Source organism: Stomoxys calcitrans, chromosome 5 (assembly GCF_963082655.1).
Source record: "Stomoxys calcitrans chromosome 5, idStoCalc2.1, whole genome shotgun sequence".
In the NCBI taxonomy this organism is placed as follows: Eukaryota; Metazoa; Arthropoda; class Insecta; order Diptera; family Muscidae; genus Stomoxys; species Stomoxys calcitrans.
Window position 1 is genome coordinate 153,683,470 of NC_081556.1, and position 18,053 is coordinate 153,701,522.

The 18,053-nt window shown below is 37.6% G+C and overlaps 1 protein-coding gene across 1 annotated transcript; it reads right to left on the minus strand.

The window, feature by feature from the left end:
• Nucleotides 1-13,636: 13,636 nt before the first annotated feature.
• LOC106083498 (MIP18 family protein galla-1) lies at nucleotides 13,637-16,148 on the minus strand. Its single transcript, XM_013246576.2, has 5 exons — nucleotides 15,845-16,148; nucleotides 15,568-15,704; nucleotides 15,392-15,504; nucleotides 14,309-14,459; nucleotides 13,637-14,197 (listed from the first exon to the last, which is right to left on the minus strand). The coding sequence occupies exons 1-5, from the start codon at nucleotides 15,916-15,918 to the stop codon at nucleotides 14,100-14,102; spliced, it is 573 nt and encodes a 190-aa protein (XP_013102030.1). The 5' UTR covers nucleotides 15,919-16,148; the 3' UTR covers nucleotides 13,637-14,099.
• Nucleotides 16,149-18,053: the final 1,905 nt, after the last annotated feature.

Consider the following 18,053-nt stretch of genomic DNA (forward strand, 5'->3'; position numbering starts at 1 on the left):
TTTTGATGGGCAAAATATTTAAATTTGTCAACTCTATGCCTCCTTTGCTTCTGTTGTGCGTTCCTACATTTCCAAATGATCCCAGTGACAATAAGAGAGAAAAAAATTATTCTACCTATCATCCTCATTGGAAGAAGCCACTGGAGACAGTGTTTTCAAAGGAAAACAAACTAAATAATGGAACCAATAATGAAAGCCAAAAGACGGGCGTAACCGACTATACAATACCCTACACCACGTACAACTACATATACAACTCTTAATACATAGCACCTACGCAAAAATCTAGTTAGACTTTAATTTTGCATACCTATTATACCCACCACCGAAGGATGGGGGTATATTCATTTTGTCATTCCGTTTGCAACACATTGAAGTATCCATTTCCGACTCTATATAGTGTATATATTCTTGATCAGCGTAAAAATCTAAGACGATCTAGACATGTCCGTCCGTCTGTCCGTCTGTAGGTTGAAATCACGCTACAGTCTTCAAACATAGAGATATTCAGCTGAAACTTGGCACAGATTATTTGTTTCCATAAGCTGGTTAAGTTCCAAGATGGGCTATATCGGACTATATCTTGATATAGCCCCCATATAGACCGATCCTCCGATTTAGGGTCTTGGACCCATAAAAGCCACATTTTTTATCCGATCTTATGCCCATAAGAGCAATATTTATTAGCCGATTTTGCTGAAATTTGGAACATTGGGTTGTGTTAAGCCCTTCGACATCCTTTGTCAATTTGGCCCAGATCGGTCCAGATTTGGATATAGCTGCCATATAGACCGATATCTCGATTTAAGGTTTTAGACCTATAAAAGGTGCATTTCTTGTCCAATGTCTCCAAAACTTAGGACAGTGAGTAAGGTTAAGTCCCTTGACATACTTCTGCAATTTGGCACAGATCGGTCCAGATTTGGATATAGCTGCGATATAGACCGATCTCTCGGTTTTATGTTTTGGGGCCATAAATGGCGCATTTATTTCCCGATTTTGCCGAAATTTAAGACAGCGAGGTGTTTTAGGACCTCGACGTCCTTTTTCAATTTGGCTGAGATCGGTCCAGATTTGGATATAGCTGCCATATAGACCAATCCTCCGATTTAGGGTCTTAGGCCAATAAAAGCCTCATTTATCATCCAATTTTGCCGAAATTTGGGACAGTGAGTTGTGTTAGGCCCTTCAACATCCTTCGTCATATAAACCGATCCTCTGATTTATGGTCTTAGGCCCGTAAAAGACACATTTATTATCCGATTTTTCTGAAATTTGGGACAGTGAGTTGTGTTAGGCCCTTCGGCATCCTTCGTCAATTTGGCTCAGATCGGTCCAGATTTGGATATAGCTGGCATATAGACCGATCCTCCGATTTAGGGTCTTAGGCCAATAAAAGCCATATTTATTAGCCGATTTTGCTGAAATTTGAGGAAATTTGGGTTGTGTTAGGCCCTTCGACAACTTTCGTTAATTTGGCCCAGATAGGTCCAGATTTGGATATAGCTGCCATATAAACCGATCCTCCGATTTAGGGTCTTAGACCAATAAAAGCCACATTTATTATCCGATTTTGCTGAAATTCGGGACAGTGAGTTGTCTTAGGCCCTTAGATATCCTTCGTCAATTTAGCCCAGATCAGTCCAGATTTGGATATAGCTGCCATATAAGCCGATCCTCCTATTTAGTGTTTTGGGACCATAAAATCCACATTTATTATCCGATTTTGCTGAAATTTGAGACAGTGAGTTGTCTTAGACCCATCGACATCTTTCTTCAATTTGGCCCAGATCGGTTCAGATTTTCATATAGCTGCCATATAGACCGATATCTCGATTAAAGGTTTTGGTCCAATAAAAGGCACATTTATTGTCCGAGGTCGCCAAAATTTAGGACAGTGAGTAAGGTTAAGCCCCTTGACATACTTCTGCAATATGGCACAGTTCGGTCCAGATTTGGATATAGCTGCCATATAGACCGATCTCTCGGTTTTAAGGCCATAAATGGCGCATTTATTTCCCGATTTTGCCGAAATTTAAGACAGTGAGTTGTGTTAGGACCTTCGACGTCATTTTTCAATTTGGCCAAGATCGGTCCAGATTTGGATATAGCTGCCATATAGACCGATCCTCCGATTTAGGGTCTTAGGCCAATAAAAGCCTCATTTATTATCCATTTTTGCCGAAATTTGCGACAGTGAGTTGTGCTAGGCCCTTCAACATCCTTCGTCAATTTGGCTCAGATCGGTCCAGATTTGGATATAGCTGCCATATAGACCGATCCTCCGATTTAGGGTCTTATGCCCATAAAAGTCACATTTATCATCCGATTTTGCTGAAATTTGGGACAGTGAGTTGTGTTAGGCCCCTCGACATCTTTCTTCAATTTGGCCCAGATCGGTCCAGATTTGGTCGAGATTTGGATATAGCTGCCATATAGACCGATCTCTCGATTTAAGGTTTTGGGCACATAAAAGGCGTACTTATTGTCCGATTTCGCCGATTTGGGACCTTGAATTAAGATAAGCCCTTCGACATTCTTCTTCAATTTGGCCCAGATCGGTCCAGATTTAGATATAGCTGTCAAATAGACCGATTTCTCGATTTAAGGTTTTAGGTCCATAAAAGGCGCATTTATTGTCCAATGTCAACGAAATTTGGGACATTGAGTTGTGTTAGGCCCCTCGACATACTTCTGCAATATTGCACAGATCGGTCCAGATTTGGATATAGCTACCATATAGACAGATCTCTCGATTTAAGGTTTTTGGGCCCTTAAAGGCGCATTTATTGTCCGATTTCGCCGAGATTTGGGACAGTGCGTTGTGTTAGGCTTTTCGACGTTTTTCCAAAACTTGGTCCAAATCGATGCTGATTTGGATATAGCTGCCATGTAGACCGATATCTCGATTTAAAGTTTTGGACCCATAAAAGGCGCATTTATAATCCGATTTCACTGAAATTTGACACCATGACTTATGTTAGGCTTTTCAACATCCTTGTCGTGTATGATTCAGATCGATTTATTTTTAGATATAGCTACTAAAAAGACCAATATTTTGTTATACACAATTCGATATAACTGCTATGGGACATAAGGTATGCAATTTTCACCGCAATTTGATGAAAGGTGGTTTACATACAAAGGTGGAAAGGTGGTTTACAAGATTCTAATCGGTCTATAACCTGGTATAGTTCCCATATAAACCGATCGCCCGATTTGACTTCTTGAGCCTTTACAGGCCGCAATTTTTTCCGACTTGGCTGAAATTAAGCATGTAGTCTTTTGTTATGACTTCCAACAACTGTGCCAAGTACGGTCCAAATCGGACAAATATAATCTGATGTAGCTCCCATAACAACCGGTCTCTCGATCATCCTTGTTCGGTTCCTAGAAGCTTTAATTGTTGCCGATTTGACAGAAGTTTGTTATATAGAATAAAATTATGCTCTACAACTTATTTTAATCCATGGTGGTGGGTTCCCAAGATTCGGCCCGGCCGAACTTAGCATGCTTTTACTTGTTAAAAATTGTCTGGTTTGTTCAATGGTTGAAACTAAAAAACATCTTTCCTCTCTTATTCCTGTTCTATAGAAAAAAACCAAAATGTCTAAATGGCTGAGATTGCAGACTGCCACTATTATCTTTTCTTTTCTACATATTTATTGTAAGGAACATGTGGCTGAAATTCTCTCCGTAAAAACTCTGTCCATCGTATCTGTTCCAACGTTCGGTATTTTAAAGATAAGCACAATGGATCAGCATTTCTACTGGTGCTCCATGTTCTCACAATTAGATATCTACCACAGTGCAGCATCAGCTATCATTTCACCATACAAACAACAATGAGAGACAAAAAAAAAAAAGGACAATATCCCCCTGCCCCAAGTTTCGCCCAGTCTTAAGTCTGGCCTGAATTGTGTCCACAGCTACTGCCACCAATAAGGCTACATGACCACCGAGGGCTGGTTGGCTGGGTAGCTGGCTGACTATTGCTGCAGTTGGTTATAAATGAAAATTTGCTTTTCTGCAGTAATCAAGTGGTCTTAAATATAAGTGTGATCTGCATACAAAGTTCATGATTATAACTTTTAATGGACAAGGCTTAAATATGTGTATTCTTCTGGGACACTTCATGCCAATGATACTTGTACTGCTGCTGCGTTGGACTATGATTATGGCCACGATGACGTTGACAATGGCTGACACTCTTGATGTCATGCTGATGTGGGGCCATTTTAAATAACTGAGATGTCTCGATTTTTTTTTTTTGGTCAGGTATGAATTTCTGAGTTCCCCTCATGTTTTCATCTTTCTGTTTTATTTTCTTTGGCAAATGGTGGCCTTTGTATGAAGTGGTGCTGGGGACACACGCACACACACTTGCACACTCACCTTGGGTTTCCCTGGAAAAGTGTTTCAACTGCAATAAAAACCAAGTTAAGCAATAAAAAGTTAATACCTTCTTTTGGTCATCATTTCCCTCGCATCATATTGATGATGCTGATGATGACGATGCCAGCATAGTCTAGAGTTTGGCCTCAAAGAGTTTTAATTTTTATTGTGGGCCTTCTATGGCCAAATGGCTAATTTATGGAAATGCGTTTTGCCACTTTGCCAAGTGCACCTAATAAGGATTAACGAAAACCCATAAAAATGTTGTTAAAATCAAGAAGAAGAAGAAGAAGAAAAAACATTAAAATATTCATTGGTCAGAAATGTAATTTGAAGGCATATTTGAACTGATGGAACTTTGGGGCCAAAAATAAAATTCTCATAAAATTTTGCAACACTTAATCATAGGCAATTTTGAAGCATTTTCCTGATAAAAGTTTTTAGTGCAAATAAGCACCAATTTTCTTCATACAGCTGGCATTTACGGTGTTAGTTCGATGTCAGTAACAATTGTTCGATGTGGATAAGGTTTTTATACCACCGAAGGATGGGGCATATTCATTTTGTCATTCCGTTTGCAACACATCGAAATATCCATTTCCGACCCCATAAAGTATATATATTCTTGATTAGCGTAAAAATCTAAGACGATCTAGACTTGTCCGTCCGTCTCTCTGTTGAAATCACACTACAGTCTTTAAAAATAGAGATATTGAGCTGAAACTTTAAAAAAACTCTTATTTTTTCCATAAGCAAGTTAAGTTCGAGGATGGGCTATATCGGACTATATCTTGATATAGCTCCCATATAGACCGATCCGCCGATTTAGGGTCTTAGGCCAATAAAAGCCACATTTATTATCCGATTTTGCTGAAAATCGGCTCTTCGACATTCTCCGTCAATTTGGCCCAGATCGGTTCAGATTTGGATATAGCTGCCATATAGGCCGATCCTCCGATTTAGGGTCTTAGGCCCACAAAAACCACATTTATTATCAGATTTTGCTGAAATTTGGAACAGTGAGTTGTGTTAGGTCCTTCGACATCCTTCGTTAATTTGGCCCAGATCGGTCCAGATTTGGATATAGCTGCCATATAGACCGATCCTCCGATTTAGGGACTTCGGCCCATTAAAGCTACATTTATTATCCGATTTTGCTGAAATTTGGGACAGTGCGTTGTGTTATGCCCATCGTCATCTTTCTTCAATTTGACCCAGGTCGGTTCAGATTTTCATATAGCTGCCATATAGACCGATCTCTCGATTAAAGTTTTTGGGCCTATAAAAGGCGCATTTATTACCCGATGTCACCAAATTTTAGGACAGTGAGTTAAGTTAAGCCCCTTGATATACTTCTGTAATATGGCATAGATCGGTCCAGATTTGGATATAGCTGCCATATAGACCGATCTATCGGTTTAAGGTCTTACGCCCATAAAAGGCGCATTTTTCTTCCGATGTCGCTGAAATTTGAGACAGTGAGTTGTGTTAGGCTCTTCGACATCCTTCGAGAATTTGGCTGAGATCGATCCAGATTTGGATATAGCTGCCACATAGACCGATCCTCCGATTTAGGGTCTTAGGCCCATAAAAGTCGCATTTATTATCCGATTTTGCTGAAATTTGGGACAGTGAGTTAATTTAAGCCCCTTGATATACTTCTGCAATATGGCACAGATCGGTTCAGATTTGGATATAGCTGCCATATAGACCGATCTCTCGGTTTAAGGTCTTGCGCCCATTAAAGGCGCACTTTTCTTCAGATGTCGCTGAAATTTGAGACAGTGAGTTGTGTTAGGCCCTTCAACATCCTACGTTAATTTTGCCCAGATCGGTCCAGATTTGGATATAGCTGCCATTTAGACCGATTCTCTGATTTAGGGTCTAAGGCCCATGAAAGCCACATTTATTATCCGATTTTGCTGAAATTTGTGACAGTAAGTTGTGTTAGGCCCTTTGATATTTTTCTTCAATTTGGCCCAGATCGGTTCATATTTGAATATAGCTGCCATATAGACCGATCTCTCGATTAAAGGATTTGGACCCATAAAAGGCACATTTATTGTCCGATTTCGCCGAGATTTGGGACAGTGCGTTGTGTTAGGCTTTTCGACATTTTTCTGCAACTTGGTCCAAGTCGGTACAGATTTGGATATAGCTGCAATATAGACCGATATCTCGATTTAAAGTCTTGGCCCCATAAAAGCCGCATTTGTAATCCGATTTCACTGAAATTTAACACAGTGACTTATGTTAGGCTTTTCGACATCCGTGTCGTATATGGTTCAGATCGGTTTATTTTCAGATATAGCTACTAAAAAGCTATTTTGTTATACACAATTGAACAATGACTCTTACTTATAAGTAATTGGTCCAAATCGGAGCATATTTCAATATAGCTGCTATGGGGCATAAGGTACGCATTTTTCACAGGATTTTGACGAAAGGTGGTTCACATATATACCGAGGTGGTGGATATCCAAAGTTCGGCCCGGCCGAACTTAACGCCCTTTTACTTGTTTTTTTTTTATTTATTCATGGAAATTTTTCTACTACCAAAAAGATTTTTTATGGAATTTTTTTTTTTTTAAGAAATCGTTGATAACTAATTTTTTTTAACCTTAACTGTGTTCCTCTTTTCATCAAACTCTACGCTTTTGCTAATCTCTTCTTGTTTATTTCCCTATTCACTCTTAATAAAGGGAATCACGTCCTTTCGTAAAATTAGTGACTTTACAAAGAGATGGCCAAGCAAAAAAAGAAACAACAAAACGTAATGGAAACTTCTGACATCTCATAAACAAGTACCAATGTAAATGCATTTTAATGGCAGGAAGATAACGTTTCACAAAAACCAAGCCATGGCGACGCAATGCAATGGCAAACTCAAAGAATGTCCAAAACAAATCTTGAAGCTAAAAAAGATGAAAACAACTCACAATAAGGAAGCCTTCATGTTTAATCGTCTAAGAATTCCTTTTCCGTTTTTGTTTTCGTTTCGTTACTGTTTTGGTATACCCTTTGTGTTCTTGTCATTCGTAGCAGCAAGTGCAAAGTTAACAAGTTAATCTCCTGCTTAAGATCGACCTAATTCATTGGAGCTAAATGAATGAAAGAACTAAAAATATGTCAAAGTCGAGTCTTGTGGCACATGATTAAGTATTAATGGGTAGAGACAGATTTCTATTTCAGCTTCTGCTGTTGTAGATGTTTCTCTTCAGGACCGATTGGAACTACAATATCCCTGGCAATAGAAGCTATGTAGACTTCTATACGGATGGTGCTAAACTAGACAGCCAGGTGGGCTTTGGGGTGTACTCTGAAAAACCAGGACTAGTCATATCGGTATAGGTTAACCGACCTCTGTAGTGTGTATCAAGCGGAGATCCTTGCAGTTAAAGAGGTGGTGGAATGACTAACATGTCATAACAATGATTGGCATAAACATCTTCTCAGACAGTCAGGCAGCCATTAAATCCCTTGACTACGTATTTCTGAATTTAAAAACCACCCTCGTCTGTAGCAAATCTCTCAACGAGATGGCTGAACAGTTCAATACTTACCTGTTCTGGGTGCCGGGCCATAGTGATATCCCAGGGAATTGTAGAGCAGACTAGCTTGCGAGACTAGGAACCACCTTACACATTCCAGAGGAACTGGAATCTTTGGGCATGCCTCTAGCGACACAAATGACGAATGGTCAAAAAAATTATGTCTGATGTAGCGAATGTGAAGATTCACAACGGTGTAGTATCACAATGGGCGAAAACGTCTAAGTCACTAAAACTTAAGCTAATCCTCTTATTAGGCTTTTAAAGATTAACATTCCACCAAGGAACAGGGGCACACTTCTTACATATCAATGAGTGCAGTCCGATTCAAGTAACCAGATAGGTTATTAAAATTACTGTATCAAATTTCGAGCAAAGCAAATATGTTCAAAATGTAATAACTACGGTTGACAAATGACAAAAAATTACCCAAAATGTGACGAACATATAGATGGGAGCTATATCTACATCTGAACCGATTTCGATCAAACTTTATGGATATTGTGGAAGTCGTTGAGGAATGCGTTGTACAAAATTTTGGGAAGATTTCAAATATCGAGAGAATCGGTTTACAAATGACCATTTTATTGCTGTATTTCTGCAAATCGGACGAACATATATATGGGAGCTATATCCAAATCTAAACCGATTTCTATGAAATTCACCACTAATATTGAGAGTCATAGGAAAATCCTTCCTGCCAAATTTCGAGAGAATCGGTTGACAAATGACCATTTTATTGGTGTATTACTGAAAATCGGACGAACATATGTAAGGGAGCTATATCCAAATCAGAACCAATTTCTATGAAATTCAACACTGATATCAAGGGTCATAAAAAAAATCTTTGCTGCCAAAATTCGAAAGAATCGGTTGACAAATGACCATTTTATTGCTGTATTACTGCAAATCGGACGAACATATATATGGGAGCTATATCCAAATCTGAACCGATTTTTTCCAATTTCAATAGGCTTCGTTTCTAGGCCGGAAAACATGCCTGTACCAAATTTGAAGACGATCGGATGAAAATTGCGACCTGTAGTTTGTACTCAAATTAACATGGACAGACGGACAGACAAATGGGCATAGCTAAATCGGAGCAGAAAATGATTCTGAGTCGATCGGTGTACTTACCAATGGGTCTATCTCTCTATCTACTGTACCACAGTAGTGGTGTAAGGTATAAATATGCCGTGTGAGAACGGGTAGAAATTAAAATGGTTAGAGCTGAGGTGTTAACGAGATCATGTGCAAAATTTCAAGGCCATAGGTTGTCCGGGCGCCTTTTGACAGGCCTTAGGGGCCTGTTAGTCACCTCAGTACTTCGAAACATTGTTGTAAATGCAAATTTTCCCCATGAACAATCCACTAAGAGACAATAGCAAACTTCTCACATATCAATGAGTGCAGTCCGATTTAAGTTTTAAGCTCAATTAGAAGGGGCCTCCTTTTTATAGTCGAGTCAGAACGGTGCGCCGCAGTGCGACACCTCTTTGGAGAGAAGTTTTACATGGCATAGTACCTCACAAATGTTGCCAGCATTAGGAGAGGAAAGCCACCGCTGAAAATTTTTTTCTGATGATCTCGCCAGGATTCGAACCCAGGCTATCAGCGTCATAGGCGGACATGCTAATCTCTGCGCTACGGTGGCCTCCAAACATTGTTGGGGTTGCCAAATCTTCATTTTTGGTCCGATTTTTTCTCCCACTGTGCGTCCTGCTTTGCATTTTACGCATGCTAGTGCCCAATAAGGCTTGTCGTAAGAAATATATGTGGAGAATGTGTACAAGCAGTGATTAATTAAATTTATTTGAAACCACTTACATTATTAGTTTGATTTAAAATATTTTTTAAGCAAAAAACAAACATTACTTTTGACCCACCAACCCATTTTGTTGCCTGTCTCATTTCTTTCACCTGTATTCTAGATTCTCATCTACCATGTGGCTGAGAAACTCATTCACTTGCAACTTGTTTTTTTTCCATTTATGTGCGTGCCTCTATGAATGTCGGCAACATTTCAAAGAGTGATCGCTGTAGTGTCCGCATCCTTTATTCCCTTGTGTGGAAAATGTGTTACGCCATTGCGTGAGTATGAGGCGAAAATTCTTGTTCCCATTTCATTTTTCCCATACTTTATGCTATACGAAATACTTTGCCAGTGGGCTATTTCATTATTTAATGTCTGTTACCATCTATTCAGGAAGCTCCCCTTAGTCGCTTTTATGACTTAGTGCAGTGTGTTTGTGTACACACACTTACATATTTATGCGTGTATGGATGTGTTTAAGTTAGGGTCCCTTTTTTGTGCATTTCTTTGTGGCTGCAATTTTTGTTGTTGTTAGATTTCATTGCAAGTGCATTATACTTTAATTATGTTAAAAGCTTTCATTACTTCATTCTTCGCATGAGGTTTTTTTCATGTTCTCCACTACTTTTTTCTTTGGACTTCAAAGTTTCCGTTGGTTTTTCGGGTTGCTTTTTTAGGTAAAGAGGCGAAACGAACCAAATGTAAAGAAAATCAGTATCATCTTAAGAAATGCTACTTTCTACTGCTACAAGCAGAAATGTTGCTGTTGAAAGCATGGCCCAAACTTTGAAAGCATTGAAAGATAAATAGAGATAAAGCTAAACGTCATGGTAGTTTGAAAGAAATGCTTATTTAAGTGCCCGCAAAATTAAAAAAAAAATACATAAATAGGTCACAAGCCACATTTTAAATAATTTTGTCTAATACGTACTTACTTCCTCTGAATATGCCGTAAAAGAACAAACTTTCACATCAATGAGTTCTATCCCCTTTAATTTTGGGTTCAATAAAAACTGGCCTCCGCAGAGTAAAACTCTTCAGAGAGATTTAGAGAGGCAATTATCTTTACACCAAGTTCTATGTGCAAACAAAGCTTAGGCGATTTTTGTTGTTTGGTTTATTCGAACACAAGCGAAAGTAAGAATATATCTGGATGTCTTAAAGGTGTTTTCAAACGATATGTATATGTCATACGACACTTCTCGTTATGTATCCATATAAGTTTTCTTATGTATAGCAGATACGAATAGAGCACGCTCTAATCCACATTTATTTGCAAATTGTACTTGACGTATGTTCTTTTCATACCCAGCACCGAAGGATGGGGGTATATTCATTTTGTCATTCCGTTTGCAACACATCGAAATATCCATTTCCGACCCTATATTCTTGATCAGCGTAAAAATCTAAGACGATCTAGCCATGTCCATCCGTCTGTCTGTTGAAATCACGCTACAGTCTTTAAAAAAAAGAGATATTGAGCTGAAACTTTGCACAGATTCTTTTTTTGTCCATAGGCAAGTCAAGATCGTAGATGGGCTCTATCGAACTATATCTGCTTCCATAAAGGCCAATCCGCCGATTTAGGGTCTTAGGCCCAAAAAAGCCACATTTATTATCCGATTTTGCTGAAATTTGGGACAGTGAGTTGTGTTAGGCCCTTCAACATTCTTCTTCAAATTGGCCCAGATCTGTCCAGATTTGGATATAGCTGTCATATAGACCGATCTCTCGATTTAAAGTCCTGGCCCCATGAAAGGCCCATTTATAATCCGATTTCACTGAAATTTGACGCAGTGACTTATTTTAGGCTTTTCGACATCCGTGTCGTATAAGGTTGAGATTGGTTCATTTTCAGATATAGCTACTAAAAAGATCAATATTTTGTTATACACAATTGAACAATGACATGTACTTATTAGTATTTGGTTCAAATCGGAACATATTTCGATATAGCTTGGGCATAAGGTATGCATTTTTCGCCGGATTTTGACGAAAGGTGGTTTACATATATGCCCGAGGTGGCGGGTAAGCAAAGTTCGGCCCGGACGAACTTAACACCTTTTTACTTGTTTTTATCCACATGTGTCTACATGTATATCCATTCCAGGGGCTCAAGAAGTCAAATCGGAAGATCGGTTTATATGGGAGCTATATCTAAATCTGAACTGATATGGCCCATTTGCTATGGTAATTTCGACAGAGTCGTTCTGTGTCGTCGAGAGGATCAAGAATATATATACTTTATGGGGTCTTAGATGAATATTTCTAGGTGTTGCAAACGGAATGGTGTTGGTTATAAAACATCTACAAATTGCATTTGTATAAAAATACAGGTTTACCCCAAATATAGAAAGTGTATGAATTCCCAAAAATGATTTGTTTGTTTTCGGACACAACATTTTGGATAAAATTGTGTTTCTATATTTTTCTCTTATTTGTTAAAAGTGGGGACATATCTATTTAGGTGTATGTACAGCAATATCGTATGAAACTCCTAAAAGTATACTTCACATTTAGGGTTTTCATATGATATTACAATTTTATTTGAAAATGTTGAGCTTTTTAGCAAATTTTAACTTTTTTTCACTCAGTTTAAAAGGCTATGCTAATTTACATTTTAAACATAGTGGCCGCTACCAATAAACAAGTACAACTTTTAATTAATTGCGAATAATTGAAAGACCATTCCCATAGCAGCAGGTTGTGCGTACTGGATTGACCAAATGAAGTCCTTCATTGGCAAGGGCCTCAGTGTACAACATACTACTACAACAACAACAATTGAAAAGCTCCATCTTAGTTAAAAGACAAGTAAAAGTGTGCTAAGTTCTGCCGGGCCGAATCTTGGGAACCCACCAACATGAATTCTGCTAAAATATTGGAGCTATATCTGGTTATTGACCAATTTGGACCGTACTTGCCACAGTTGTTGGAAGTCATAACAGAACATGCAAAATTTCAGCCCAATCGGACAAAAATTGTGGCTTCCAGAGGCTCAAAAATTAAATCGGGAGATCGGTTTATATGGGAATATCCAAATGTGAAGCAATATGGCCCATTTGCAATCCCCAACGACCAACATTAATATTAAGTATCTGTGAATAATTTCAAGCGGCTAACTCGATCGCCATTGTGATTTCGTAAGACGAACGGACGGAAGGTCATGGCTAGTTCGACTCAGAATGTCGAGACGATCAAGATCATGGGGTCTTAGACGAATATTTCGAGGTGTTACAAACGGAATGACTAGATTAGTATACCCCATCCTTTGGTGGTGAGTATAAAAAATCTTCAAATTGCATTTTAATAAAAATACAGGTTTACCCCAAATATAGAATGTGCATGAATTCCCAAAAATGCTTTGTTTATTTTTTGGACAAAACATTTGGGATAAAATTGTTTTTCTATATTTTTCTCTTATTTGTTAAAAGTGGGGACATGTCTATTCAGGTGTATGTAAGCAATATCGTATGAAACTCCTAAAAGTATACTTCACGTTTAGGATTTCCATATGATATTACAATTTTATTTGAAAATGTTGAGCTTTTTATCAAATTTGAGCTTTAAAGGCTACTCACAGCTTTAAGGCTATGCGATTTACATTTTAAACATAGTGGCCCCAACCAGTTTTTAGACATATGTAGGTTCCATATATACCGCCCATTGAAGGGGTTATTGTAAACAAATACAACTTTAAATTAATTGAGAATAATTGAAAGACCATTCCCATAGCAGCCGGTTGTGCATACCGGATTGACCCAATGAAGTCCTTCATCGGCAAGAGCTGCCGCCTCAGTGTACAACATACTGCAACAACAAAAACAATTGAAAAGCCCCATTTTAATTAAAAGAAAAAATGGGACCAAAAACAACATTTAAGAAAACATTGCAATGTTTATTTGTGTTATCACCAATTTACAAATACTTACTACCTATCTATTCTAAACAATATTTGCGATAAGAGAAATTCATTCACAAAATAAAATCAAAGCAACCAAATACGTATGGCGGCCATATTGAATCGAAAGCACTGACCATCATCATTCACCGCCTTAATACGGATGTGCACACGTTCTTTTGTGACGTCTCACTCAATGCTCTATCACAAAAACACAATATAAATTATTATTTTTTTTTTACCAGACCATATCAATCATAATATGTATGTAGAAAACAAAAATGGTATAAATATGTAAGGGAAACATAACGCTTGCCGTACGTAGTCCCATTAAGATAATAAACAGTAACTTAATCTTGTTGGTACTCTTTGAGGTGCCACAAAGATTACAATATATCCTAGTCCCCTAAGCATAGAGGTTGCACCAATTACTGCACCATCACTCTTCATCCTTTATACAATTCTCCACCAATTCTCTTAAATTGGGATTTTCCATGGCTGCGGCTATTCTTTCTTTGTCATTGATTTGTTTATTTACTGGAAATCAGTGGTAAGACGAATTAATGAATCAGTTTTCACTTAAGATTAGAAATCACTAAAAACTGTCTATCGAAACGGAAATAGGATAGACATGTTCTTATAACTTACTTTCTTCTTCCGTGTTGTGGGTGCCTTTTTTGATAAATATGTCCAATTTGATGTTATGCGCCAGGCTTCTTTCAACTTTGACACGTATACACAGGCCTATCAGTGTGGCCAAGGAACAATGCGGGACAGTAGGATTAAATTCTATGCGAACCTGAAAAACAACAAATGATAAACAAAAAACGAAAAAAATATATTGGTTACATAGTTGTGTCTTATTTCCTACAAGAAATTTAATTCAACTAAGTCCAAGTACAGTTTTTCTTGGACATCCTCCGCCCAAGGCAGTTGTCAACATAATGTCTTGGCTTAAGTGCCAAAACATGTTTTGAATGCAGTTGACAGGAAGAATCTGCCAGAAAGATTATCCTTACGCCTAATCCCATGGCAGCCGGTAGTACTTACCGGATTAACCCTTGTCCATGAACTTTATTCTTCATGGACAAGGTCAAGGACAATTACCCCTGACTATACGCTTAGGAAGAACATGACAGAAAGACCTATCTCTACACTGGTACAGCTGAAGTCCCCTTAATATATAAAATAGGACAATTACCCCTGACTCTTTGATAGCTTTGGTTTTTGGCATAGGAATGACTGATCCGAAGAGATTCATCAGATTGTTCAATTGTTAAATTATTAAGCGCCCTAAGTTGACGACTCAACAAATCTTGACCACAGCGCCAAATCGTTCAAGTTGCTGGACAATTTTACACCAGTGTCTAAAAATTTTTATTTTCTGCGAGTCAAGTAACTGATCAGGATCTTAAATCTGTCTTTGAGCGCGAGAACCAGACCTCAACATGTTCCTCCAGTGTGACTTAAATCTCGGATTACTTGTGTGATCGCTTGTCATTTGCTGTTTAATGTGATTGAAAGTTTGTCTACCTTAACAATTTCACCTTCGCCGCTTATTGTAATGCACGAATTTTTTAATTTTACTTCAGGGACAGCGAAAGTGCCCGAGCTGCAGCGTTCATAGTGTGTGTTTTTACCAGAACCTAGCACCAAATTAAAGTTGATGCTTTTAAAACCACATCAAGGAATCGATATTGGTCTAGGATTATTAAATTAGCATACACTTACAACTGATACATTAGATTTTGTTGAAGGCATAACGAAAATCCCATCTTCATAGATCACATTCAAGTCTTCCAATGTTGCAGGTTTCTCTGGATCTCGTATGGTTCTTAAGCAATCTGTAAAGAAGTGAAAAACCAAAATTAAAATAAATTCTACCTCAACAAAAGTCTTCATTTTACCATAAACTGTCTCCTGTAAATCATTGGCATTCTTATAACCCAATTCTTTTAGCAAAGCATCTTCACCAATATCCACAGCGGCATCTTCGCCAGATGACGATCCCAAAGACATCTGTGATGTTTTGCGCACCAAAACACTGATAAAATAAAAAGTATAAAGTATGAACTATGAATATCAATAATCACCTCTAAAAGCAATAGACTTAATTCCCTTCCACTTAAGACAACCTCTTGAACAGTAACCTTATGTCTGTTGTTGTTACATATAACCACTTACCTTTCCGTTGTTGTGCTGTTTGAATTTGATGTGGAATCAGATTCAGATAATTTACGTTTTATAAACGCCAACATGTTGAACCGATTGGCTTTCGCTAGTTTTCTCACTGTCTTATCAATTGAAAAGTTGTTACTATTTTCCTATTTTATCTAATTTTTACGTCGAGTATTGGGCTTTTTATATTTCCATTAATATATGTATACTTATATAGTATATTTATGTTGCAACAGTTTCTAGTTTATATAAAACAAAGGGTCAGGATTTTGAGGATTTCTAGAAATTGAATTTAGGATTTCTTTTTTTGTTTTTGTTTTTGTTTTTCCATATGACGTGGTTATCGATTGTAACATCTACAAGTCGATTTTTATAGGCTATTTATACGGCACATTAAGGCCCTTTTAGACGGCACATCAAGACCGTACTCATCGTGTGTACGTGTTGATTACAGCTTTTGCCAAAAACGGTACATCGAATTTTTTCTTTTCTTTGATTGTATCTAATTTTCCATACCTAACTTCTCATTTCTTAACCTTATTGGCCACAGAACATGTTTTTCAATATTTGTCAATAAATGATTACACATTTCTTTATTAACGGCAATCGATAAACGTCATTCATCGAAAAAATCAAATGATTTTGATTTTCAGCCATGAATGACGATTATGCTTAGATGTAACGATTACACCTTTGTTTTCACCAACACTGTTACAATGACCATACATCATATGTGCCATTTAAACTCACCATTTCTTCTCGTTTTATAGCCCTTTTAGACGGCACATCGTGACCGTACTCATCGTGAATAAGTGTTGATCACAGTTTTTGCCAAAAACGGTAAATCGATTTTTTCTTTTCTTTGATTTCATTCATAGCGAAACAATTAAAGGATGTCTCATTTGTTCAACAACCACAAATCATATGGTGGTGCAATCCGCCATCTTGCCATCAAGTTGATCACCGTTTTGCTAACACACGCAAACAAATTTGTGTGCGTGTGTGTATACGTGTGCGTACATGAGCAGAGAATATGCGAGAAAGAATATAACAACAAAGAGAATGCAAACCAAAATCTGACATCTTAATACTGTCAAACCAGGCCGGCTGTTAACAGCTGCTCGCGTGAGACCAAGATATATTCATTTACAGATAGTGACAGTTGCCCAACAACAAAATATTGAGTTCACTATCTGTCAAACCAGTGATTAGTGCAACTGTGATTTTGTATATGTTACTAGTTCGCGCCATTTTTCGTTGTTTGTGTGTGTTATGGTCCTTAACTATAATACACACACACAACCAAAAATCGTTGACAGAAAGTGCACTTTGCGAAAAAAATTGTACTCAGCTGTTTATAGTATATAGCCTTATTAAATCCGCCTTGGATTTCATTTAATTTTCCATACTTCTCGTTTTATGCTGAGTTTACCTGACACATCATAATGCGTGGTCATTGTAATAGTATTAGTAAAAATAAAGGTGAATGCGTCACATGAAATGTGCAATCATTACTAGCCAGATATTGAAAAACATATACTGTCCTATGGTACAATTAAGGGGTGGAGTCATTATCACAAAAACAAAGATCTGCCCCCAACGAATCTACCTTGATTGCCAAATGCCGTAAATGCAAATGTCAAAGTGTTTTTAGAAAAAAAACTTTGTTTTACAATTTATCTTCTTCAAATGTGTGTTTTAAGTTGTATTTTCATTATTGTAACACTGTTTTGTTTCTAATATGTGGTGTATCGGATCCAAGATATATTCATTTACAGGTAGTGGCAGTTGCCCAACAACAAAATATTGAGTGCACTATCTGTCAAAATCAGTGATTGGAGCAACACTTATTTTAGGTATGTTACTAGTTCGCGCCATTTTTCGTTGTTTGTGTGTGTAATCGTTATTAACTATAATACACGCACACAACCAAAACTCGTCGACGATAGTGCACTTCGCGAAAAAAAATTAATATGTTTGCGGTACACTACCAGGTAATTATGCCATGTATCGGATAAAATAAAACATCGTTTCAAGATCTTAGAAAATTTGACATCTGTGTTAACAAGCATTTAAAAAAAATTGTACTCAACTGTTCGCATGACCTCAACTTATAAGTGCATTATAATACTGTCCAAAATTCATCACAGTTATATCAAGAATACCTTGATTCCGCTTCCAAGATAAAAGCAACGAGCGCTTAAAGTATGTTAAA